General features: G+C 59.9%; 9 protein-coding genes across 9 annotated transcripts; 5 read left to right on the forward strand and 4 right to left on the reverse strand.

Annotated features, from left to right (window-relative positions):
- Positions 1-558: 558 nt before the first annotated feature.
- On the reverse strand, positions 559-1,614 carry SCHCODRAFT_02084736 (uncharacterized protein). Its single transcript, XM_050341738.1, has one exon. The coding sequence runs from the start codon at positions 1,295-1,297 to the stop codon at positions 842-844; it is 456 nt and encodes a 151-aa protein (XP_050197869.1). The 5' UTR covers positions 1,298-1,614; the 3' UTR covers positions 559-841.
- A 43-nt stretch (positions 1,615-1,657) lies between these two features.
- On the forward strand, positions 1,658-5,467 carry SCHCODRAFT_02640226 (plasma-membrane proton-e). The gene is made up of 6 exons (XM_003027421.2): positions 1,658-1,905; positions 1,964-2,172; positions 2,221-2,633; positions 2,685-4,268; positions 4,319-4,640; positions 4,690-5,467. Exons 1-6 carry the CDS (start codon positions 1,770-1,772, stop codon positions 5,014-5,016), a joined length of 2,991 nt encoding a protein of 996 aa, XP_003027467.1. The 5' UTR covers positions 1,658-1,769; the 3' UTR covers positions 5,017-5,467.
- Positions 5,468-5,838: 371 nt separating this feature from the next.
- SCHCODRAFT_02714834 (uncharacterized protein) lies at positions 5,839-7,599 on the forward strand (the record flags this gene model as incomplete). Its single annotated transcript, XM_003027422.3, has 3 exons — positions 5,839-6,316; positions 6,377-6,448; positions 6,498-7,599. 3 exons carry the CDS (start codon positions 5,839-5,841, stop codon positions 7,373-7,375), a joined length of 1,428 nt encoding a protein of 475 aa, XP_003027468.1. The 3' UTR covers positions 7,376-7,599.
- Positions 7,600-8,042: 443 nt separating this feature from the next.
- On the reverse strand, positions 8,043-9,439 carry SCHCODRAFT_02640229 (uncharacterized protein). Its single transcript, XM_003027688.3, has 5 exons — positions 9,370-9,439; positions 9,188-9,309; positions 8,570-9,129; positions 8,461-8,517; positions 8,043-8,255 (listed from the first exon to the last, which is right to left on the reverse strand). The coding sequence occupies exons 1-5, from the start codon at positions 9,417-9,419 to the stop codon at positions 8,190-8,192; spliced, it is 855 nt and encodes a 284-aa protein (XP_003027734.2). The 5' UTR covers positions 9,420-9,439; the 3' UTR covers positions 8,043-8,189.
- Positions 9,440-9,694: 255 nt separating this feature from the next.
- SCHCODRAFT_02640236 (uncharacterized protein) lies at positions 9,695-11,390 on the forward strand. The gene is made up of 2 exons (XM_050346133.1): positions 9,695-10,254; positions 10,304-11,390. The coding sequence occupies exons 1-2, from the start codon at positions 9,954-9,956 to the stop codon at positions 11,125-11,127; spliced, it is 1,125 nt and encodes a 374-aa protein (XP_050197870.1). The 5' UTR covers positions 9,695-9,953; the 3' UTR covers positions 11,128-11,390.
- A 375-nt stretch (positions 11,391-11,765) lies between these two features.
- On the reverse strand, positions 11,766-14,258 carry SCHCODRAFT_02672114 (uncharacterized protein; the record flags this gene model as incomplete). The annotated part of the gene is given in 13 exon segments (XM_050346637.1): positions 11,766-11,787; positions 11,898-12,428; positions 12,470-12,491; positions 12,546-12,607; positions 12,710-12,833; positions 12,883-13,064; positions 13,121-13,351; positions 13,485-13,809; positions 13,892-13,937; positions 13,998-14,046; positions 14,066-14,084; positions 14,150-14,201; positions 14,256-14,258. The coding sequence occupies 13 exon segments, from the start codon at positions 14,256-14,258 to the stop codon at positions 11,766-11,768; spliced, it is 1,668 nt and encodes a 555-aa protein (XP_050197871.1).
- A 2,498-nt stretch (positions 14,259-16,756) lies between these two features.
- SCHCODRAFT_01105168 (uncharacterized protein) lies at positions 16,757-18,118 on the forward strand (the record flags this gene model as incomplete). The annotated part of the gene is made up of 6 exons (XM_003027423.2): positions 16,757-16,799; positions 16,852-16,946; positions 17,344-17,391; positions 17,647-17,805; positions 17,879-17,987; positions 18,036-18,118. The coding sequence occupies 6 exons, from the start codon at positions 16,757-16,759 to the stop codon at positions 18,116-18,118; spliced, it is 537 nt and encodes a 178-aa protein (XP_003027469.1).
- Positions 18,119-18,777: 659 nt separating this feature from the next.
- On the forward strand, positions 18,778-19,449 carry SCHCODRAFT_02640265 (uncharacterized protein). The gene has a single exon (XM_050346134.1). It carries the CDS (start codon positions 18,930-18,932, stop codon positions 19,137-19,139), a length of 210 nt encoding a protein of 69 aa, XP_050197872.1. The 5' UTR covers positions 18,778-18,929; the 3' UTR covers positions 19,140-19,449.
- Positions 19,450-19,877: 428 nt separating this feature from the next.
- Positions 19,878-20,081, reverse strand: SCHCODRAFT_02435846 (uncharacterized protein; the record flags this gene model as incomplete). Its single annotated transcript, XM_050342524.1, has 1 exon — positions 19,878-20,081. A coding segment is annotated over one exon (204 nt), but the record flags the coding sequence as incomplete, so codon positions are not given.
- Positions 20,082-20,324: the final 243 nt, after the last annotated feature.

Below are 20,324 nucleotides of genomic sequence, written 5' to 3' on the forward strand. Positions count from 1 at the left end.
GGAACACAGCGAGGAATACCATGCAAAAGGTACGCGCCTCGACCTCGATGTCCTTGATGGTGGATTCAAAGACTGGTGGACACGAAAGGACTGGCCGGTACAGAACTCAGAGATGGGAACCGATGGGAAGAACGACGCGCTAGAAGCCAGGGAGGAAGTGCGGGGATGGTCGTATACCCTTCCCCCAGCTCCGTCTCGCGTGACGCGCCGCACCCGCCACCAGTTCATGAGGCACGTCGGTGCGGCGATGCGCACCGTGGGAGGCGGCGGGCGCATATACGTGTTTCTCCTTCGCTCGTAAGGTGGACACAGAGCGGGGTATGTACGCGATGAATGAGAGGCTACGCGAGCTCAGGTGGCACCAAGCAATCGTGGCGCGCGCTCCGACAACGACGCCAAGGCTCTAAGCAAAGCGCGAGCGACGACGGGACAACGGACCTGCGTCGTCGGGACAGCGACGAGACAGCTGTCCAGCTCGGCCCAGTCCCGCGCGGGGTCTGAGCTGGCGAGATTTACGTTCAGGACGGACAGCGCGCCGACCAGCGCACTGGGTACCAGACAAGCGGAGGACAGGGGCGTGCGGTGGCAGATTGGGCGGTCTGTCAGCGCGCAATTTGGCGGGTCCGTCTGCGATGGCGTCGACAGCTATGACGAGAGAGGTGGACGGCGATACGAGAGCTCGACAGCGAGGCGGGCTATGTAGCGATTTCGTCGGGGGTTAGCCAAGCCAAGCGCTTGGTCGAAGTCCTTCCAGCAAGCAAGCAAACAGACGGTAGCCGAGGTGGGACGGTTCCATCAGTCGAACATGCAGACGGAGGTCGGCCGCACGGTATCCGACAGTTCACGCACACGAGCGAATTTCGCGAGTGGAACAGAGCGCATGGCGCACAGATCCGTGTGCTCGCGGTCGGGGGTGATGTGCGCGGGGATTAAGTGCGCTATGGCCGACGGTGGGTGCTTCGGCAGCGCGCGAGTGAACTTCCTGCCTATCGCGCCTGCCGGTGCGGGCACGGGGGGCGTCGGCGGCAGCGACGAGGGGGGCGGCGCGCGCAGGGAAAACAGTGAGACGCCCGGCGTGGGACGTCGCGGGCCAGGGCCTTTGAAATGTGCCGAAAAGGTTCCACGCAGGTACGAGTCGCGCGCGCTGACGCTGCTGGAAATTTAGCCGCGGGCGTCGGGGGGAGGGCGCGTACGGCCGTCGAGGGGGGTGGGTGCGCTCGCTCTTACGGGGGCCAGGGGGATGCCTTGGTGCGGGGGAGGGGTGCGCTCGGACACATACGAATGGGATTGCAGGCATAACAAGAGTCCGAACTATCTTTAGGCCGACGTCATCCGGTCGACGCCGGCAGAACAGATCTCAGTTTGCTGGGCAAGATCAAAGCCGATGTTTGTCGGGCGAGCGAAGGGAGGGCGGTGGAGGGGAGGCAAAGAGCAGCAAAGGGCTCCTGGTCACCGTCGACACACCCCCACCCTGCGACCCGTGGAGACTTGTTGCAGTAAATTGGGGCGGAAATAACATATCGATTTGTTGTGGTCGCCATCGGAATCAGACGGCACGATCGGCATGTCACCGGGGTGTTGTTGACGGGTGTTGTCGGATTGATGGGTAAATAGCACCACATCCCGGGCGAATAAAAAGAGGCCCCAGATTGGGCAAGCCATCCTTCTCCCTCCCTCATCGTCCCTTAGAGCTACAGTCCCGTCTAGCGCTCCGGGCTCGCCCACCCCGCCTACCCTCCCGCACCTCTCGGCATCCGCCGCTCATACCAATGGCCTCCAACGTCGAAAAAGAACCTGGACCCCAGGGCGACGTCCCTCCCGCCCAGACTACTCCCTCTGAACCGCCCGTGGAGAAGAAGAAGCGCGAGTACAAGGATTTTGGCCATGAGGAGGAGAAAGCTACCCGTACGTCCCCCCGCCGCCGCCCGCAGTGATGTCACTCACACGCATTTTTTCACACCAGACGCTAAGGTGGACATGAGCACCATCGAGCTCAAGGCAGAGGACCTGTACGACAAGGAGAAAGTGGACCTCGAGACTATCGTCATCGAAGATGTCTTCAAGCTGCTCCAGTGCTCGGAGAACGGCCTCGACGAGGCTGAGGCTAAGCGCCGCTTGGAACTTTTCGGTCCGAACAAGCTTGAGGCTGAGGAGCAGAACGCTTTCTTGCAGGTGTGTACACCCGCCCTTCCCCCGCGGTTAATACTCACAATGGCGTAGTTCCTGTCCTTCATGTGGAACCCGCTCTCTTGGGTTATGGAGGCCGCCGCACTCGTCGCCATCGCGCTCTCGAACGGCGAGCACCGTGCCCCCGACTGGCCCGACTTCGTCGGTATCGTCTTCCTGCTCTTCGTCAACTCCGCCATTGGTTTCTACGAGGAGCGCAACGCCGGTAACGCTGTCAAGGCTCTTATGGACTCCCTCGCCCCCAAGGCCCGCGTTCGTCGCGACGGCTCCTGGAAGGAGATTGAGTCCTCTGAGCTCGTTCCCGGTGACATGGTCGCATTCAAGATCGGTGACATCGTTCCGGCCGACTGCCGTCTTACGGAGGCCATCAACGTCTCGATCGACCAGGCTGCTCTCACTGGCGAGTCGCTCCCGCAGTCCAAGAAGGCTGGTGATCAGTGCTTCTCGTGAGTTTACCTGCCTCCGTTCGCATTCGCACGATCTGACCTCTTCTCTAGTGGCTCGACTTGCAAGCAGGGTGAGGCTGAGGGTGTCGTCATCTCGACTGGCCCCAACACGTTCTTCGGTCGCGCGGCGTCGCTCGTCGGTCAGGACGACGACACCACCGGCCACTTGCAGAAGATCCTCGCCCAGATCGGGTCTTTCTGCTTGGTCTGCATCGGCATCTTTGTCGTCGCGGAGATCCTCGTCCTCTACGCCGGCTTCCGCTACTCGTACCGTCACGGCCTCGACAACATCCTGGTGCTCTTGATCGGTGGTATCCCCATCGCCATGCCCACGGTCTTGTCCGTCACCCTCGCCGTCGGTGCCCAGCAGCTCGCGAAGCACAAGGCCATCGTTACCCGTATCACTGCTATCGAGGAGTTGGCCGGTGTCACCATCTTGTGCTCTGACAAGACTGGTACGCTTACCACCAACAAGCTCACCATCGACCGCTCCACGATCAAGACCTACGGCCCCTTCTCCCCCGACGATGTCATCCTCCTCGCCGCGTACGCCTCCCGTACCGAGAACCAGGACGCTATCGACATGGCCACCACTCAGGCCCTTGGTGACGTTGGCCGCGCCCGCGCCGGTATCAAGCTCCTCGACTTCAAGCCTTTCAACCCCGTCGACAAGCGCACCGAGATCACCTACCGCGAGGAGGCGACCGGCAAGCTCAAGCGCGTCACGAAGGGTATGACTGGTATCATCATCGAGCTCTGCACCCGCAACAAGACCGAGGAGCTCGAGAACCGTCTCGAGGCCGACGTCGAGGAGTTCGCCGCTCGTGGTCTTCGCGCGCTCGCTGTCGCGTACGAGGAGCTCGAGGGTGATGACCACGAGGCTGAGGGCAACGGCTTCGAGCTCATCGGCCTACTCTCGATCTTCGACCCGCCCCGTGACGACACCAAGCAGACCATCGACGATGCGCTCGCTCTCGGCGTCAAGGTCAAGATGGTTACCGGTGACCAGCTCGCTATCGCGAAGGAGACCGGTCGCCGTCTCGGCCTCGGTGACCACATGTACCCGGCGAAGGTTCTCAAGGACGGCCCCGCGCCCGGCGGCAAGCACCTCACCCTCGACGAGATGATCATGGACGCCGACGGCTTCGCCGGTGTCTTCCCCGAGCACAAGTACGAGATCGTCAAGCGCCTCCAGGGTCTTGGTCACCTTTGCGCCATGACTGGTGACGGTGCCAACGACGCTCCTGCTCTGTCTCGCGCCAACGTCGGTATCGCCGTCGAGGGTGCCACCGACGCTGCCCGTGGCGCCGCCGATATCGTCCTCACTGAGCCGGGTCTTTCCACCATCGTCCATGCCATCCGCGGGTCGCGTATCATCTTCCAGCGTATGCGCAACTACTCGATCTACGCCTGCGCCGTCACGATCCGTATCGTCGTCTGCTTCGCCATCCTCGCCTTCGCGTACAAGTTCGACTTCCCGCCGTTCATGGTTCTGATCATTGCCCTCTTGAACGACGGTACCATCATGACACTCTCCGTCGACCGTGTCTTGCCGTCGATGACGCCGGACAGCTGGGACCTCGCCGAGATCTTCGCCTACGCCATCGCGTACGGTCTCTACCTGACTGCCTCCACGTATGTCACCGCCTTCGCCTCATGTTGAACTTTCACTAATCATATCTCAGTGTCGCCCTCGTGTGCACCATCATCGAGACCACCTTCTTCCAGGACAAGTTCGGTGTTTCCCTCGAGAGCGGCTACCCCGTCGACCACAACGACCGCGAGCTCCACATGATTGTCTACCTCCAGGTCGCCATCATCTCGCAGGCCCTCATCTTCATCACGCGTTCGCACGGCTGGTTCTTCATGGAGCGCCCGTCGTTCGCTCTCATGGGCGCCTTCTGCATCGCGCAGCTCATCTCTTCCATCATCGCCGCCTACGGTGACTGGGGCTTCACCGACATCCACGGTATTTCTGGTGGTTGGATTGGTATCGTCTGGGTCTGGGTACGTCGCCTCCTTCGCCTCTCATGTTCACCTACTGACTACTCTTCAGAACATCGTCTGGTTCGCGCCCATGGACCTCATCAAGTTCGCCATGAAGGCCACCGTCATCAAGGCCCTCCGTGCCCGCCACGCCCGCCAGGTCGCGGCGGCCGAGGCCTCCGGTGTCCCGATGACCCGCACCCAGTCGCGCGCCGCTTCGATTCACGAGTCGCTGTACTCCAACCGTGTCTCGTTCATCAAGCGCGCCGCTCGCAAGGTCGGCTTCGGCGGCAAGGTGTCCATGAAGCCCGAGGAGCTCCAGCGCTTCTCGTCGATCCAGGCCCAGCGCGCCGGTCAGACCCTCGCTCGCAACCCGAGCCGCACGGCCAACGCATAGACGACGACTGGACGTACAGAGAGAAGAGTAGAGAAGTATCTTTGCATGTGCGATTACCCTTTGCTTCCCTTTCCTATCCTCATCATCCTACGCCAACTGTCTCATCCATCGTAATACTAGAGCTGTAATTATATCCCACCCCCGTCCACCGGGTAGATGTCACTCGTTCCGCCCCAACCCAGCCTTTCACCAACGCATACGATACCCCCTAATTCCATGCGTGACATCTATCTCACTTGGCTACATGACTTGGGCGACGGCGGGGGTGGGTGTTCTCGGCAGCACTGGCGCGTTCTTGGCGATGAGCGGAAGCAATTTCTCATGCTAGTTATTCGATCTCTGCGAGGCTCTCGTTTACGACCTCTCACGTAGTTTACTTCGTATCATGCTTTACTATAGTACTGTCCTACACTGCAATATCAGAATAAGGAATAGAGATGCATTTCTAGAACTTGAAGTCGGTGTAAAGCATGTAAGGTGAAGAACAATGAAAATTGACACGATAGGAAGTCGAAGTGAAGGCGCTGGACTTGGGCTTCAAGCCTTGGCTCTGCGTCGTCGCTCGCGTCCGAGATAAGGTAGACGCGGCGTGACTTGGCGATGGTCTGCGACGAGCGCGCGCGGTTCAAGTCTTGAAATCATCGCGACGAGAAGAGCAGATTCGTACCGTCGTGCGTGCGTGGTGCTCAAGGTTTTCTGGGCGGGCACGACCCTGGGCGGGAGCTGGTAAGAGGCGACTGCGAGTCCGCTTCTTTGTCGCCACATCCGCGGGCGCAGGAGGTGATCGAGCTACTCGGACTTGTCTCGATCAGGTGAGCTCACATGATTCTCGGGACCGACGCACCTTCGCCCCTTACTTTCAACCATCATCACTGCAAGGCGATTATGAGCCCTGCGACTGCCTCTACGTCGACCACGTCGATACTCTACGACCTTGACGCTCTCGACGCCGCGGACGCTCGCGCGTGGCATTCCTCCAGGCTTGCACGCGTAGCGGTGCCCGCCAGTGATGCCCTACAGAGGTACTGGGAGATAGCACGCGATCCACAGCGTTCAGGGGAGCTGTACGGCGACGCGGGGATCCGGGGGAAGTTCCCCGCTAACGACGGGGAGATACAAAACAACTTAGCGGACACTTTAGAGACCTATCAAGCCTTCTCCCCTTGTCCGGTGGACGTCTTCGACTCGGTGAAGGCTGTACTCATTCGCAGAGAATACGAAGCTGCATGGAGGGACTTGGAGAGCTCATTCGTCGCCGGTCGGAAGATCTTCGATCCTGCGGAGGTTGCGACGCGTCATGGTGGGTATTCTTGATTTTGCCCCGCTCTTTTACACCATATAATGGGTGTGGCGAATGTAGCAGGACATCCGATCCCCGCGGCGGTCGCGCCATACAGAAGGGCGTACACCGTGACGGGATGCTCGGGAATAGGTATGCGTTGAAGATGTTCTTTGTGACCTAGTCTGACCCGTCCGTATAGGCAAGACGCTGTTCCTCGCTCTCGCCCTTCTCCGCTGTCTGGAGCGTCACTGGACCGTGGTTCTCCAGGTGGATCCTGCCTTCCTGCACGTCTTCAACTCGTGCGGTGTCTTCAAATTACGCCGCTCGGACGTAGAAAGAGCCGAGCTGCGCTACGCACTCCCTAATGCGACGTGGTGTCTTGTGGATTCGAACGAAGCTCTTGAAAGTGTTCCGCAACATATAATCGATCTCGTCCTGTTCATCGTTCAAGCAGCATCTCCGGAGGCGCGGCGGACCGCCTGGCAGACGAAAACTACAATGATCACAAATTACTATGTTATGCGCCCTATGAGCGTTGAGGAGGCGCAGCTGGCGTGCGCATCGTTTACCCTCGTGTCGCACGGAGTCCCGAGACTGATCTTCCTCAGGTTTTCTGTGCAATGCGGCGCTGGCGAACATATGGCGGCGCCCGACGCCAGGAAATCCTCGGAGATAATCCGCGAATATTTCGATAAATATGGACCCGATACGCCGCTGGCTTTTCAGGCGGCGATGCGAAGAGGGAGCTGGGAGGACGGCCCAGCGGCGCGATTAGACGGCGCTATAGCAGAACGCAACACTGCGAAGGTCGTCGGCGCACTCGCCGGTATTGCTTTCCGCGAACGCAACGGTACTGCTTTCCGCGAACTCAACAGTGCTGCTTCCCGCAAACCCGACGGTGCTGCAAAGCTCCAGAAGATCTTTTACCGGGCTAGGCTTTTGCGAGTGGACGACGATGCCGCGTACGCGCTCCTCGTTGTGCACCCCGGCGAGACCCGCAGGTGCGCGCAGGTCGACTTCGCTTCTGCGCATGTTCGTGGGCGGTGTTTGGAGGCTTTTCCGGGGCTCGACGTCTGACTTGGGTAGAGGATGTGCGCGACGGAGAGGGTGCGCGCTTGACCAGAGAGGATACGCGCTTGACGAGAGAGGCTGCGCGCTTGACGAGAGAGGATGCGCGCTTGACGAGAGGATGCGCGCTCGGTGCATCGACCCAGGCGAGGGACTGCGTCTTACTGGAGAATCTGCCACCCTCAATGTAGTGGTCGGGACAATGTGACCACGCCACCGTTTTCTGGCTCCGCCGCGCGCGTTGTCTCCCTTCAGGCAGCGCGCACGCTGGCTCCTTTCAGGCAGCGCACACGCTGGCTCCTTGACGCCGCGCAGAAGTCGGCTCTGCGGCCTTGCGCGATGAGGCAGGGCAGCATCGCGAAGGACTTATTGCCGCTTCGGATTCATTGCCACTTCGTATTCATTGCTACTTCGTATTCCCTTGGACGTCGGCAGTATGCACCTAGCTCAGGTTCCTCTTGACGAGGCGCCGTAGATACAGCACGGAAAGACGTTTGCTTCGGTGGTTGTTTGTAGTGGTAGTTGTTTGCAGTGGTAGTTGTTTGTATCGGTAGGGTGTACTTCCTGAAGGCGCATCAACCTTTGGTGGATTTGCCCTGACCCGAACGCAGAATGCAGGATTCTACGCGGACGCAGAACGCAGGATTCTACCTACGGCTGATTGCGAACAAACAGCGTGGTGTATACCGTGGTAAGCAGATTATAAATCATTATGACCGGAGTGATAATGCTACTAGCGTCTTACTTATGAAGATGTCTTCGCTAGATGAAGATTCTCAAATTCTACGTTTTTCGTAAATCGCGCCCATGGACCCGAGAGTCCTCAGGACATCAGCGCCTCCATCGCCCGCAGCTTCTCCTGGTATGTCGCGTACTGCTTGTCGAGTCGCTGAGGGGAGCGTTAGCGGTCGGTTTCCACGGGAGGGAAGCGTTAGCGAGTGGTCAGCGCAGGAGCGCAGCGACGAGGTAACATAGAGAGAAACCGCAGAGAGATATTGAGTGATACACAGCAGACCCAGAGCGGCGTCGAGCGCGGAAGAGAAGCAGCAGCCGAGAAAAGGAAACGCAAATTAGGAAAGGAAAAGCAAACTCGCCTCGTGCAACTTCTGTTCCAGCGCCTTGTTGCGCTCGAACTTCTCCTCGAGGGTCAGCTAGGGAGATGGTTGGCGGGGAGTGTGAGCAAGGCAGGCAAAGATCACGTACCGCGCGTTCAACCTCGCGCTCCTGGCGCTCGGGTGCCGCGTCTTCCGCGGCGGGCGTGATGTCGTGTTCAGGCTCCCCAGCGTCGGGCTGCTCTTCTGCGTCTGGGGAGGCGGCCGGCTCGCGCTTGACGCGCTTGGGCGACGCGGGCATGCGCTTAACGAGCACGGTCCCCTCTTGGTCGTCGTCGGAGTCTAGCTCGATGACGTCGGGCGATCCGCGATGGCGCTTGCGGGGCAGGGGTGCGGGCTGGCGGCTGCTGGCGGACGAGGACGCGGCAGACCTCGTTCGTCTCGCCGTCGCGTCCGCCTCTGCATCAGATTCACTGGCATGTTTTCGCGGCCCTCCAGCGGCAGAGCTGTGCGACCACAGTCCCCGACGGCTGCCGAAGCCCTCGTCGTCGGTCCCCGCTTCGCCCGCCGCGAGTGTGTCTGGGGGAGGGTGCACCCGCGCCTTGCACAGCGTACGGATGTTGATGGCCATCCGCCGCGCGTGCTGGGGTGCCCCACAGGGGCAGGGGAACTTGCCTGTGGCAGGGTCTCGGCGGATTTCGACGGACCGGCCTGTTCAGTGAGTGATGCACGTGGTACGCACGGATTCAGAGGGCAAAAACACTCTTACCTTGATAGACGATCCGCGCCGACTCTTGGTGGTACCGCTGATGATGGTAGGTCCTCGCGGTCTCGAGTTCCCGGTCGTTCGGCCATGAGGGCTTCTTGCAGCCTGGGAGTTTGCAGACGATTCTGAAGGAAGGACGCGTTTGTGAGAAATCGGGCGTCTGAAGATATGCGGTTTGAGAATACCTTGTAGATCCGTCGGATGAGCGCTCCATCTTGCGAGGGACGCTCGACATCTTTGACCGCCGGGTAAGCGTCGTCGAGAGCACCGACGCTCTTCCGGCGCACGAGCAGGAGCACAAGGCTGAGGGAAGGACGTGATGGTAACAGTCAAGGGCAAACCGTGACCCTGATGTCGCATCGCGCATGCGTACACGTGATCGCGTTTCCTTCTGCACAAGTCCGCATTGAGTTAAATTCGTCTTGACTCCGCCAGTCATCTCTGTATACGCTGAACCAAGCCTATCCAGGGAGCTCTCCGAACCAGAGGCCTTGGTTGGAAACCGCAGGGGCTCGATATAAATCATAAGTTCAGCTCGCGTACTTTCATACTCGACTGCACGATTGCCGGTCGCATACGCGGCCTACACACAAGCGCTCCTCCCCTCAACCGACGTCGGAAGTCAAGCCCTGGCGCTCGATACTTGCCACAGGACAGCGAACATTGACACTTGCGCCTGCGGGCTGAGAGCGTCCACGCGCGTGATCGCGTTTCCCTTCAGCCTTCCCCTTTCTTGTCCCGTCCTTCTTTCTCTCCACTTGAATCCACAATGCCAGCTCGACGCGACTCGGACGGGATGCCCGACATCTTCGACTCCATGAAGTCCATCTTCACCGACGCCCTCACCAGCGAGCGCTCCCGCACGCGCAACTCCGCCGCCCTCTTCGCCCTCCACTGCGCCGTCGTGTGCCGCGGGGTCCAGACGGACTGCGGCGGGAAGCAGGGCGGGTACGAGTTCATGGAGAGCTTCCTGTACTTCCTCGGCCAGTGCCTGCACATGAAGGCAGCGCGTCCGGCTGAGCTGGGCCTGCGCTTCGTCGCGGCGTATATCGAGTATCTGAATGATTCCGGTGCGTGGTGTACCTAGCGCAAGCGTTCCTCATCTAACATCGCACCCAGTGGGCCAGGTCGGTCACGATTACCTCCAGTTCTACCCCCAGGACCGCAGCGAGCCCGGTCCCTCTTCCTCGTCAACCCCCGGTCCCTCCTCCTCGTCAACCCCCGGTCCCTCCACCACCCCACCACCCCCCATGCACGAGCCTGCGTCTTGGTTCACCGGCCGCGTCCTCAAAGCCCTCCGGCACGCCCTCGCCGCGCCCACGAAGCAGATCCGGCGTCGTGCCATCGACACTGTATCCCGCATGTTCGGCACCCTCGGCGCGATCGACGCGCGCGTAGTCGACAAGGTGAGGGCAGAGGTGCGCGGGAGGTTGGCGGACAAGGATCGGGTGGTGAGGGCGGGGGCGGCGAGGTTGTTGTGCAAGTGCGTGGCGATGGAGGGCGACCCGTCGGCTGCTGGGGACGAGGGGCGGTTGATCAACGTCGAGGACGAGGCGCTACTGATCGAGGCGATGACCTGCGATCCTGCGGTCGACGTGCGGCTCGTGGTGGTGTCCTACATCCCCATCACAGAGAACACGATTCCTCATCTCCTGCTACGGTCCAGAGATGATGGCAAGGACGAGAAGTCTACTAGGAAGGGTGTGCAGGCGGATGCGAGGGTGCGCGCGGCGGTGTATCGTCGACTGCGCGAGAACCTCGCTGTAGGTGATGCACGACCGAACGGCTGGATCATGAACAAGCTTAACGGCACCGTGATCGACAAGCTCCTTGCCTACGGGCTCGACGACCGGAGCGAGGACGTGCGGCGGGAGGTGGGGAAGCTTATCGCGTGCTCACGCGTCTCGGCCTCTCGTCGAGCACGTTGTACCTGCGCGTCGTAGAGGCGTTCCTCGTCGCGCGTTGTGGAGGTGTTCCTCTCCGCGCGTCCGAGGTTGTGCGAGGGGCTGGATTTAAGTGGTGAGTCGCCTTTGCTTCCTTTCCCGTCTCGCGCGCCCCCTTCCTCCCCCCTTCGCTCTTATTCAACCCGTACACCTGGCGCGATACCAGGACGAGGACTGCGACCCGAAGGCGATGGCGAGACGTGAGCGTCGGAGAAGTGCGGCGGGAGGGGGAGGGGGGATGGGAACGGGCGTTAAAAGGGGGGTGGGGGAATGGGAACGGGCGTAACAAGGGAGGGGGTGGGGGAATCGACGAGGGAAGAGAGAGGAGGTCATCCATATACTCTCCGTCCTCGCTGTATGTACGTCTAGTCGTTCTAGATACTCTACTCTTTGTAGCTAGATAGTATGCAATGAAAACTATGTCCTGCCCATCTCGCGTGTCCCCTCCGCCTTGCCTACATCGCCGAAAAGCGTAAGGGCACGTCGCAGACTCGCCGCTCGCGCGTATTGGCGCACGCCTCGCTCGTCGACTCATGGCCATGGCTTACCCGTCCGCAACTCATGTCTTACTCGTACACTTTGTCAACTCAAGGCTTACACTTACTCGAGAACCACTGTACAGTGAGCACGTCCACTCGTCAACTAATGTCCTCGCCCGCCCTTCAACTCGTCGAGTAGACTCCCCCCCTTCTCTACTCCCCAAACTCTACCAGTCGTACCCCTCCTCTAACAGCCCCCTTCGTCTTCTCATCGAGCGCTTCCCCCGCCACCCCTTCCTCGCTCGCGCTCTTTGAGCACGTTTGTCGATCTTGAAGTCTGTTCCTGCGCACGAAGAGCGCGTTGCCACTCCCCGAATGACGCGCCGGCACGAACCACCACCGCCGTTGATTGCGAGATCTCGTTCGACGTGCTTGTTGGCACCATTGTTAAGGGCCGAGAGGAGGCGATGAGGGGGGATTCGTTGTTGAGGATGAAGGCGGGATGCATCGTCGAAGGCGAGCAGGAATGCGTCTTCAAGAATGAGCACAGACGCGTCGTCAAGAATGAGCAGAGACGTGTCGTCGAAAATGAGCAGAAACGCGTCGTCGAAGGCGAGGAGGAATCCGATGCCAAAGGTGACGTGAGGGGGGATTCGTTGTTGGCGAGTGGTGAAGGCGGGGACTGCGAGCGTCGGCGAAGGCGGTCCTGGGCATCGCCGACGGCGGTTTTGAGCGTCGTCGACGGCGGTCCTGAGCGTCCCAAAAGGCGATCCCGCGCAACTCGAAGCGGACCTGAGCGTCGTCGCGGGGAATTCGGAGCGTCTTCAAGGGCATTAGGCAGTCGTATAAGCAGTTACTACTACACTACGGCGTGAAGTAAACGACCTGAAGATGCGAGATTAGACGCGAAGGGGGATGGCCATGAACGATAGGACTTACATCGCTGGCGCAAATGCGCAGACCCCTCAGTTTGTGGCGCGAGGGCCACGCGCGTGGCGAGACTGTACCAGGGAGAAGGGCAAGATCGCAACGCGCAACACGGCGCGAGGGTACAGTCTGTATAGCAAGTCAGTAAACACCTCAATCGAAGGAAACGGACTCACCCGACATCGACCTCGATCCCACCGTCGTCCGCTATCCAGGCGCCGCATCGACGGTTAGCGACGCGTGATCTTGCACCTGGCAGGCCCCGGCGTACGCGTAGTCGGCGGGCGAGCACAGCAAGCACTGTAAACGCAGGTCAGTCAAGGCGGCAAATACAGATACAAAGACGTACCTGCATCAACGTCGCTGACCGCCTTCACCTCCGCTCTCGCCTTCGGCCCCTCTGAGCTCGTCGCCTTCACCACAGCTCCCACTCTTTGCCCCGGCCCACCATCTTCGTGCTCGCCCACGCTACCTTCCTCCTTGCTCGTTGCCTTCGCCGTCGTCCAACGACAGAGCTCCCCATGATACGATCTGGATAAGATAATGAGCGAGACGTCAAGCGGCTGGATTGAAGGACGAATTTTCACCTTAAGGCGGCGCGCTGTCCTCGCGGCGCTGAGCGCGCCAAGGGCATAGCAACCAACGTCGACACCGACACCATAGGGTCAGCGCGCTTGACGACGTAGGACATGTCGATGTTGAGGATGCGGCCACGTTGCTGGGGCTGAAGACGCTTCGCCGGCGTCGGTGAGGGTCCTTCGCCAGTGTCGAAGACCAGGATATATCGCCGGCATCGAGCGAGCGCGTCGACAGCGGCGCTGGAGATGCCTTCCAGTCGACGAAGCACACGTCCCCGAGAGATCGGAAGACAGCGGCTGCAGGTGCGGCTGGGTCGCAGTTGAACGTCAGTCAGCAAGGAAGCAATGCGCGAACGAAGGACACGTACCTCACGCCAACGAGGGCATGCATGTCAACGGCTCAGGAGCGGATGCACCCAACGTCGGGGGCCTTTCTCCCGCGCCCGAGACAGCGCGAAGTGAGGGGCACGAATGCGAGTGGGGTGGAGGGGTTGAAGTAGCAGGTGAGCTTGAGGGCGCCCTGGAGGCGTCGACGACGGCGGTAGTGTGGTAGACGTCGTCGAGGGTGGCGGCGTTGAGGGCTTCTTCGAGGGCGAGATGTTGAGGGGGTCGTCGAGGACGCTGGGGACGATGGTGAAGCATGAACTGCGCGCCGTAGAAGAGCCGCGCGTCGTGTTGAAGAGGTTGCACATCGCCATCTACAACGTCAATCAGCAAGCGAATCGCAATGATAAGGCAGAAGACGCACAGTAGAGACCCAGGTTCACTTCCTGGGCGTACTGCTAGTGCCCTCGTGGTCCTTCCGAGCGACATCGAAGCTCGCCGTCTACGATGTCTATAGGGATCAGTCAGCAAATAAATCGCGAATCCGACGTAGTAAACGCACCTCGTAGTCCCATCCTACTTCCCCCGCGTATCGTTGGCCTTGCTGATCACTAGCGCGTCAAAAGACACGTCGGCGAGGGCGTGGAATCTAGACAATATTGTCAGCAAAGCGCCAAGATGAGAGATCAGAAAGGGAAAGGAAGACGGACTTACCGAAGGGAAGGGCGGCGGCGTCGGTCAAGGCGCGGAAAAGATGACTAGATACCTATAGCGGTCGTCAGGGAAGCTAGAACGAATAAGAGAGGATAAATGAGCTCACCATCGTCGCGCATGACGAAGCACGTCCTAGTCAACGCACGCGGAGGGTCCTGAAGAGAATATTAGTACGCGAATGGAAGGCGAGGTCAATAGGCACGTACCTCCAGCACGAATAGAATTGAACCTCTGAAAGCAGCGTCAATCAGAAGTCGAACAAACAGGCCGACAAGACTCACCGAGTAGTAACCTCAGGTAGACAGCACTACTAAGCAAAGGCAGGCGACTAGCAGGAAGGTAGCGTTAGGAGGGAAGGAGATGGGGGAAAGGGAAGAGCGCCGAGCTCTGCCCTAACACCGCCCCACCCCTTGCCTTATGTATCCCTCCCCACGTCGATTAACCTTTCCAACCGCAGCAGTGGATAGCGCGGAGGCGACGCGCCCCCGAATACGAACCGCGCGCCCAGATACACTTACGAAACCGCGGAAGATTGCCCGCGGTGGGGATTTGGCGTGTACGGCGTTGTATGGAGATGGATGTTCTGCGGGGAGAGCGCATGTGCGATTTGCGCGAAGGTTCTGTCGCGCGCGAGTCAGGAAAGTTGAATGCCAGGCGCGGATCGGGGGTGGAAGGACGACGCTTACTGTGTACCTCCGCGGCGTCTTGACGCGTTTCCATGCCTTTTAACGCGTATATCGGCCAAATAGCCGAAGGAAAGTCTTCTGAATGGAATGGTGAGGTTCCAGATGACGCGAGTTTGGGGGATTAAAGGGCAAGGAAGGCGGGGGCCCGGGAATCGACGTGGCGGTTTGGGAAGACGCGTGCCCTTCCCTTTTGGGAAGGCATTGAGCGCCAGAAAGGCAGTGCGCTGGCGCGCGCGCGACGAGCAGCGCCGCGCTCTCGCGCTGGCGACGGGAACAATGGCGGGAAGTATTCAATATGTTTGTGACATACCATGCGCGAATCATGGTGCGTCTGAGAGCCCGGGGAGGGGGAGAATTCGCCTGTGAGCGCGGAAAGGCTGTAAGCGAGCGCGAGGGCAGCGCCATCTTCCAGCCTTCGAGGGCGCGTTTCAGCCTTACGTATAGACTGAGACTATCCGACCCGAACTGCGGAATGAGCGCGGAAACGAGCGAGGAATGGGTGGAAGATGCGTACTTTTCAGGAGGTTGGTTTTGCAAGTGTGGGATTGCGAGCTACGCGTGCGTTCTTCGGGCGGCGCAACGTCATCCGCGTGCTCGGTACATCCGATGGAATCGCTGCCTGGAATTGCGTGCCGTTAGGCGGAAGATTGGGATCGGGGTGAGGTTGGGAAGGGGGCGGATGAGCATAGTGGTTCCCAAGGCGTACAGACATCGAGAGCTCACCTTACTTCCTAGATAACATGCGTAGGTATAGGAGATCATGTGAATGTACTTTGGGGCCGGTTCGAAGCACATGCGACGACGCTACACGCGGACGAAAACCGACGCCACATATTCGAAACGCCGTTTGTCGAGCTATAGCACTCGAGCGAGGGCGCAGAGGGTGGGGTTGGGTATACAAAATCTATTCAGAATTGAAAACTGCATCGATTTCTGTCGGTTCGTATTGTTGGGGGGAGGTGCACAGAAAGGAGGGAAGAAGGTCGAACTGCACATGCAAACATCCTGGACCTCCCAGAACGATAAGCAAAATCACAGATCCCGCCCATCGCAAAACCGGCGATGGGTTCAGGGCTCATGGGCGAGTGCCCCGAGCCTACTGCGACCCATCGCTGGCGCTGGGATCGCGGCGGAGGCCGTCTGAGATGCGGGAGATCGCGCCGCCATTGTTTTCGACGTATAACAGCCCGCCGAGGAAGGCCCACGGCGCCGAACGCTCAGGATCACTGCAGGTAGTGTGTGCGAGAAGTACGGTGTTTATTCCGAGGCGGCGGAGGGATACGATGGGTGAGAGTCGAAGCCAAGACGCAGAACGCGGCCGCGCAGACTCGACGGGCCGCCCTCCGGTCCCTGATTGGCGGCGCCACAAACTCTCTCCGTCTTGTCCGCGACCGTCATCAGCGACCGGCGAGGACGTCCGTCTACTCTCTACGTCCTGGATTCGTAGCTGGATACTCTCTGTACACCCCTCGGGCCCTCAAGGAATGTATTCAAAGCCATCTTGTGCTCATCTCGGACTCGCGCGCCCTCTCATCTCAACGGCGACACAGGCGACGGAGGTGGGCAATTAAGCTACTGGTTTCGTCATTACGGCTCGCACGGAGCTCTAGCTCTGTGCCTTGACAGCACGCGGGGCTGGCTATTGAGCCCAATCCGGAAGGCATTTGCTCATGTTGTCGCTCGGCGGCGCGCGCGTTTTTCCACCATTCCCGCAGCCGTACCAGATTTGGTAGGGTGAGCACTGGGTGTCGGTTCTGCACGATGTCCTCCTCGCCTCCATCTTCAGTGTACGTGTGCGAATTGATTTCGGACACAGCAGGCCAGGTATGTTTTGGTGTGCCAAATACCCTGCCGGCACCTTTCCGGTACAACGGCAATAAAATTCCAGGGTAGGTGTCGGCGCTCGGGCTGCCCCGTGGACATGCTCGGCGCGACACGAGGCGACATTGAGCCACCATTCGAAGGTGAGTCCAGGTAATTTGCCTCTCATCCCTCTCACTAACCATCTCTAGACAGCGCACGACTGCCTCCTCGCGCAATCCAGGTCCTTCAACGTCGAGCAGCTTAAGCCGCACCAACTGGCTCACGCGATGGAACACGTTGCATGTGCGGTGAGTGGCATACACATACGCGGAGACCCGAATCTTCCATCAGATTGTCTTGACTTACGAGAAATTCAAGGAAATGAACGCGCGTGGGCTCTGCCGATTGTGGCGCGGGAATGAAAATTTTGCCTCTACTCGGTCGCGAAGGGCGCCTTGACGCCGCCCACATATACCGGTGCGTTCGCGTTTTATTTCTACCTTTCCCCCTCGCTCCCCGCCCCTTTACTTGCCTCCCGCCTCTCTCCGCGTCTATCTTTCCTCGCCGTCGTCTTCGACGCACGGCGCTGGCGTGCCGGTGCGTGGTCATCTGCGCTCATGTCGCGTCCGAGTGCTGACCACGCTGTTGCAGGCGTCGTCGTAGACCTCGACGCGGTCGATCAAACACTCACGACATCTCGCTCAGCACCTCGCCCGACGACGGGCAAGCATCGCGGCTGAGGTTATTGTTCAGGTGCGTCGTCGATTTTGTCGAGTCTAGTACCCATTTTTGACGCGTTTTCAGGCATTTTTTGGCGCGCCTCCAGCCGCCAAAAAGACGCATTTTGAGGTGACCTGCGCCGAGGTCCACGCGGGAATTCCTCGTTGACGGCCGCGACAGTGAGGGAGGGGACAAGGGCTGCGCGGAGCGCCGCCGGCGACGCCGACAGGGCGCGGAGGTGCGTCTTCGATTCAATCACCTTTGACCTCTTTTCTGATGATTTTCCAGATGTCGCCGAGCGCCTCTTCACGCCGCAAAATCCGCAAATCGACGCGAACTGTGCTGGGGTCCGCGCGGGAACCCCTGCTGAACGCCACGGCTGTCGGGGAGGGGGGAGGGGGAGGGGGGCAGCGCTCCGCACTGCCGCCGGCGGGAACAACGTTTGAGGTGCGTCTCTGAGTGGTTCGCTTTTGTGCACCTTTCTGACGCGTTTGTAGACATTTTACCCCCCTTCTTCAAGCCCGGAAACCCCACGCATCGACGACATTTGCGCCGGTTCCCGTGCTTTCTGTACGAGCCAGGCGTCGCGGTCGGTGACGAGGAGGAGGGGGCGGCGGCCAACACGCCAGGTGCGTTCTGTATTCGTTCCGTTCCACCCATTTCTGACGCTTTTTTAGCTACTTTCGGCCGCTTCTCAATCCTCCGAAATCCGCAAATTGACGTCAAATGCGCCGAGGTTCGCGCCTCAAGCACTCGCTGATCGACGCGACTGTCGGGGAGGGGGGGAGGGGTGGCGCCCTAGCCGCTCGCAACGTCCTCGCACCAAGCACGGTCCGAGGTACGCCCTTCCTTCCCCTTCCACTCCCCTTTCCCCTCGCTTCTCCTTCTCTTAACCTCTACCCCTCCCCCCATGTGCTCCCCGTCGATCTTCTTGCCCTTTGCCACCTCATTCCCCTTTACCACCTCGTTCCCCTTCCCCCCTCTATCTCTCCCCCCGCCCTTCCGTCGCTTGTGCACATCCCCCCGTCGTTTGTGCACGTCCCCCTTTCCTCCCCCTTTCAGACCGATTTGCCTCCTCAACCCCCTCCCCCTTTCCTCGGCATCCCCGCACCCTCATCGTGCGCTCCCTTCATTTGACTCCCCTCTTCCTCAGACGCCTCTACCTCCTCCCTAGCTTTCCCATCAACGCTCCCCCTCACGCTCCTCCTCCCACCTTCTCCCACCTTCTCCCCCCTCCCCTTTCTCCCTCCTCCCTCCTCCCCTTCCTCGCCCCTCCGCCTTCGCCATCCCCTCTATCTGATGCGCCCCTTCGCCCCTCCCACTCCTCGATAGCATCGCTCCCTCTCACTCCTTAATAGCATCGCTCCCCCTACTCCGAACGAGCATCACCCCCACCCCCCAGGCGATGAGGCAACGTATCTCCGTCCGGCTAGCGAGGGTAAGGGATATTTGGTGCGCTTTTTATTCTACTTTACTCACGCGCCTTTTAGGCTTTACTCACGCGCTTTTCAGGTTTTCTTCGTCTCGGATGGGCTATTCCTCAGCGCTTCACGGTTCCCCTTACGCTCTCGATGTGCTCCCCCTCCCCCTACGCTCTCGATGCGCTACCCCTTCTCAACGATGAACTACCCCTTTCGCCCGCGCCCACCTCGCACGCGCAAGAATCTGCTTCTCCTTTGGCGTTGAGGCAGTGGATCGCCGTCCGCGGGGTGATGAGTATCACCCCTTGGGCGCTGAGTACTCACTGTTCGGGCGCCGAGTACTCACCGCTCGGGCGCTGAGTGTCCACCACTCGGGCGCTGAGTGTCCACCACTCGGGCGCTGAGTGTCCACCACTCGGGCGATGAGTACTCACTGCTCGGGCGCTGAGTGTCCACCACTCGAGCGCCGAGTATATAGGTCTTCGTCGCCCGATCTGGTGGCTCGTTCCTGCGTTGCTCGCCTTCGAGTTGGGGTACCGCTTTTCTTTGTAGCTCGGTAGATACCCCTAGCTCGGTAGATACCCCCAGCTCAGTAGACACCGCTAGCTCAGTAGACACCTTGTACTGTCTTGTTACTAGCTATAGATTGCAATGAAAGCTCTTACAATCCTCATTGCAACTGAGTTGCTCGACATGTCAGTCCCTCGAGTCCGCGGAGATGGCTGTCGGGTACCTTGACATCGTAAATGGAAAAGATACTTGTACATTGTAATCGGAAAGCGAGCTGTGGGCGGTACCAGTGCGGACAGCTTCGTGAGCACTACCGCGCGGAAAGCTTCGTGAGCAGTACTGCGGACGCCACCACCGCGCTCATCGGCGGCTCCCTCCCGTCGACTGCGAGATGAAGGATTTGAGAACACGGTGTTTGCACGCTCTCAGGCGCAGTGTCCAGGGTGCAGACCGACCAACTCGTCGACTGTCCAGTGTGCCCAGGACAATGTTATTGTGCATAAGCTACTGACAACGTACATCCGCTACCTACTAGCGGCTGTCGCAAGGAGTGCGTACTCGGCTTGCAGGGGATCGTACTCGGCTTGCTAGGGATTCGTACTCGGCTTGCAAAGGGTCCGTGCGCGGTAGAGGGCGGTATATAAGACGGGGGGAGGTGGGCAAGGGCCTACCGTCTCTCTCCCATCCCCCGTCTCGCTCGCCGACCACCACACACGCCGCCATGCTGCTCGTGCAATGAGGCTTGGACGAGGGGTCATGCTGGTCGGAGGAGTCACGATTGGAGGGGGAGGTTCTGCCGGTCGGAGGGGTCATGCTGGTAGGAGGGACCATGCTGGTAGAACACACCACGTAGCGTAGACTACCATATATAGTAGATAGCGCACGCCCCCCGCACACGGGCCCCTTGACGGGGAGACCGTGTGCGGGGGGCGCGGCAAAGGAGGGGTGGGCGCTAAACACCTATCGATTCTTGCTGCCCGACCGCACCACCATCCAACCCTAGCCAGAGTCAGAGTCAGAGTCAGCCGACGCGCA

The sequence above is a fragment of the Schizophyllum commune genome (genome assembly GCF_000143185.2).
Source record: "Schizophyllum commune H4-8 unplaced genomic scaffold SCHCOscaffold_12, whole genome shotgun sequence".
In the NCBI taxonomy this organism is placed as follows: domain Eukaryota; kingdom Fungi; phylum Basidiomycota; class Agaricomycetes; order Agaricales; family Schizophyllaceae; genus Schizophyllum; species Schizophyllum commune.

Coding starts and splice junctions, on each gene's coding strand:
- SCHCODRAFT_02640229 (XM_003027688.3), bottom strand. CDS start 9,419: ATGTCGAGCGTCCCTCGCAAGATGGAGCGCTCATCCGACGGATCTACA. Junction 9,310..9,369: donor TCATCCGACGGATCTACAAG/GTATTCTCAAAC, acceptor TCCTTCCTTCAG/AATCGTCTGCAAACTCCCAG. Junction 8,256..8,460: donor TGGAACAGAAGTTGCACGAG/GCGAGTTTGCTT, acceptor CGCTCCCCTCAG/CGACTCGACAAGCAGTACGC.
- SCHCODRAFT_02640236 (XM_050346133.1), top strand. CDS start 9,954: ATGCCAGCTCGACGCGACTCGGACGGGATGCCCGACATCTTCGACTCC. Junction 10,255..10,303: donor CGAGTATCTGAATGATTCCG/GTGCGTGGTGTA, acceptor CATCGCACCCAG/TGGGCCAGGTCGGTCACGAT.
- SCHCODRAFT_02640265 (XM_050346134.1), top strand. CDS start 18,930: ATGTGCTCCCCCTCCCCCTACGCTCTCGATGCGCTACCCCTTCTCAAC.
- SCHCODRAFT_02640226 (XM_003027421.2), top strand. CDS start 1,770: ATGGCCTCCAACGTCGAAAAAGAACCTGGACCCCAGGGCGACGTCCCT. Junction 1,906..1,963: donor TGAGGAGGAGAAAGCTACCC/GTACGTCCCCCC, acceptor TTTTCACACCAG/ACGCTAAGGTGGACATGAGC. Junction 4,641..4,689: donor TTGGTATCGTCTGGGTCTGG/GTACGTCGCCTC, acceptor ACTACTCTTCAG/AACATCGTCTGGTTCGCGCC.
- SCHCODRAFT_02084736 (XM_050341738.1), bottom strand. CDS start 1,297: ATGCCTGCAATCCCATTCGTATGTGTCCGAGCGCACCCCTCCCCCGCA.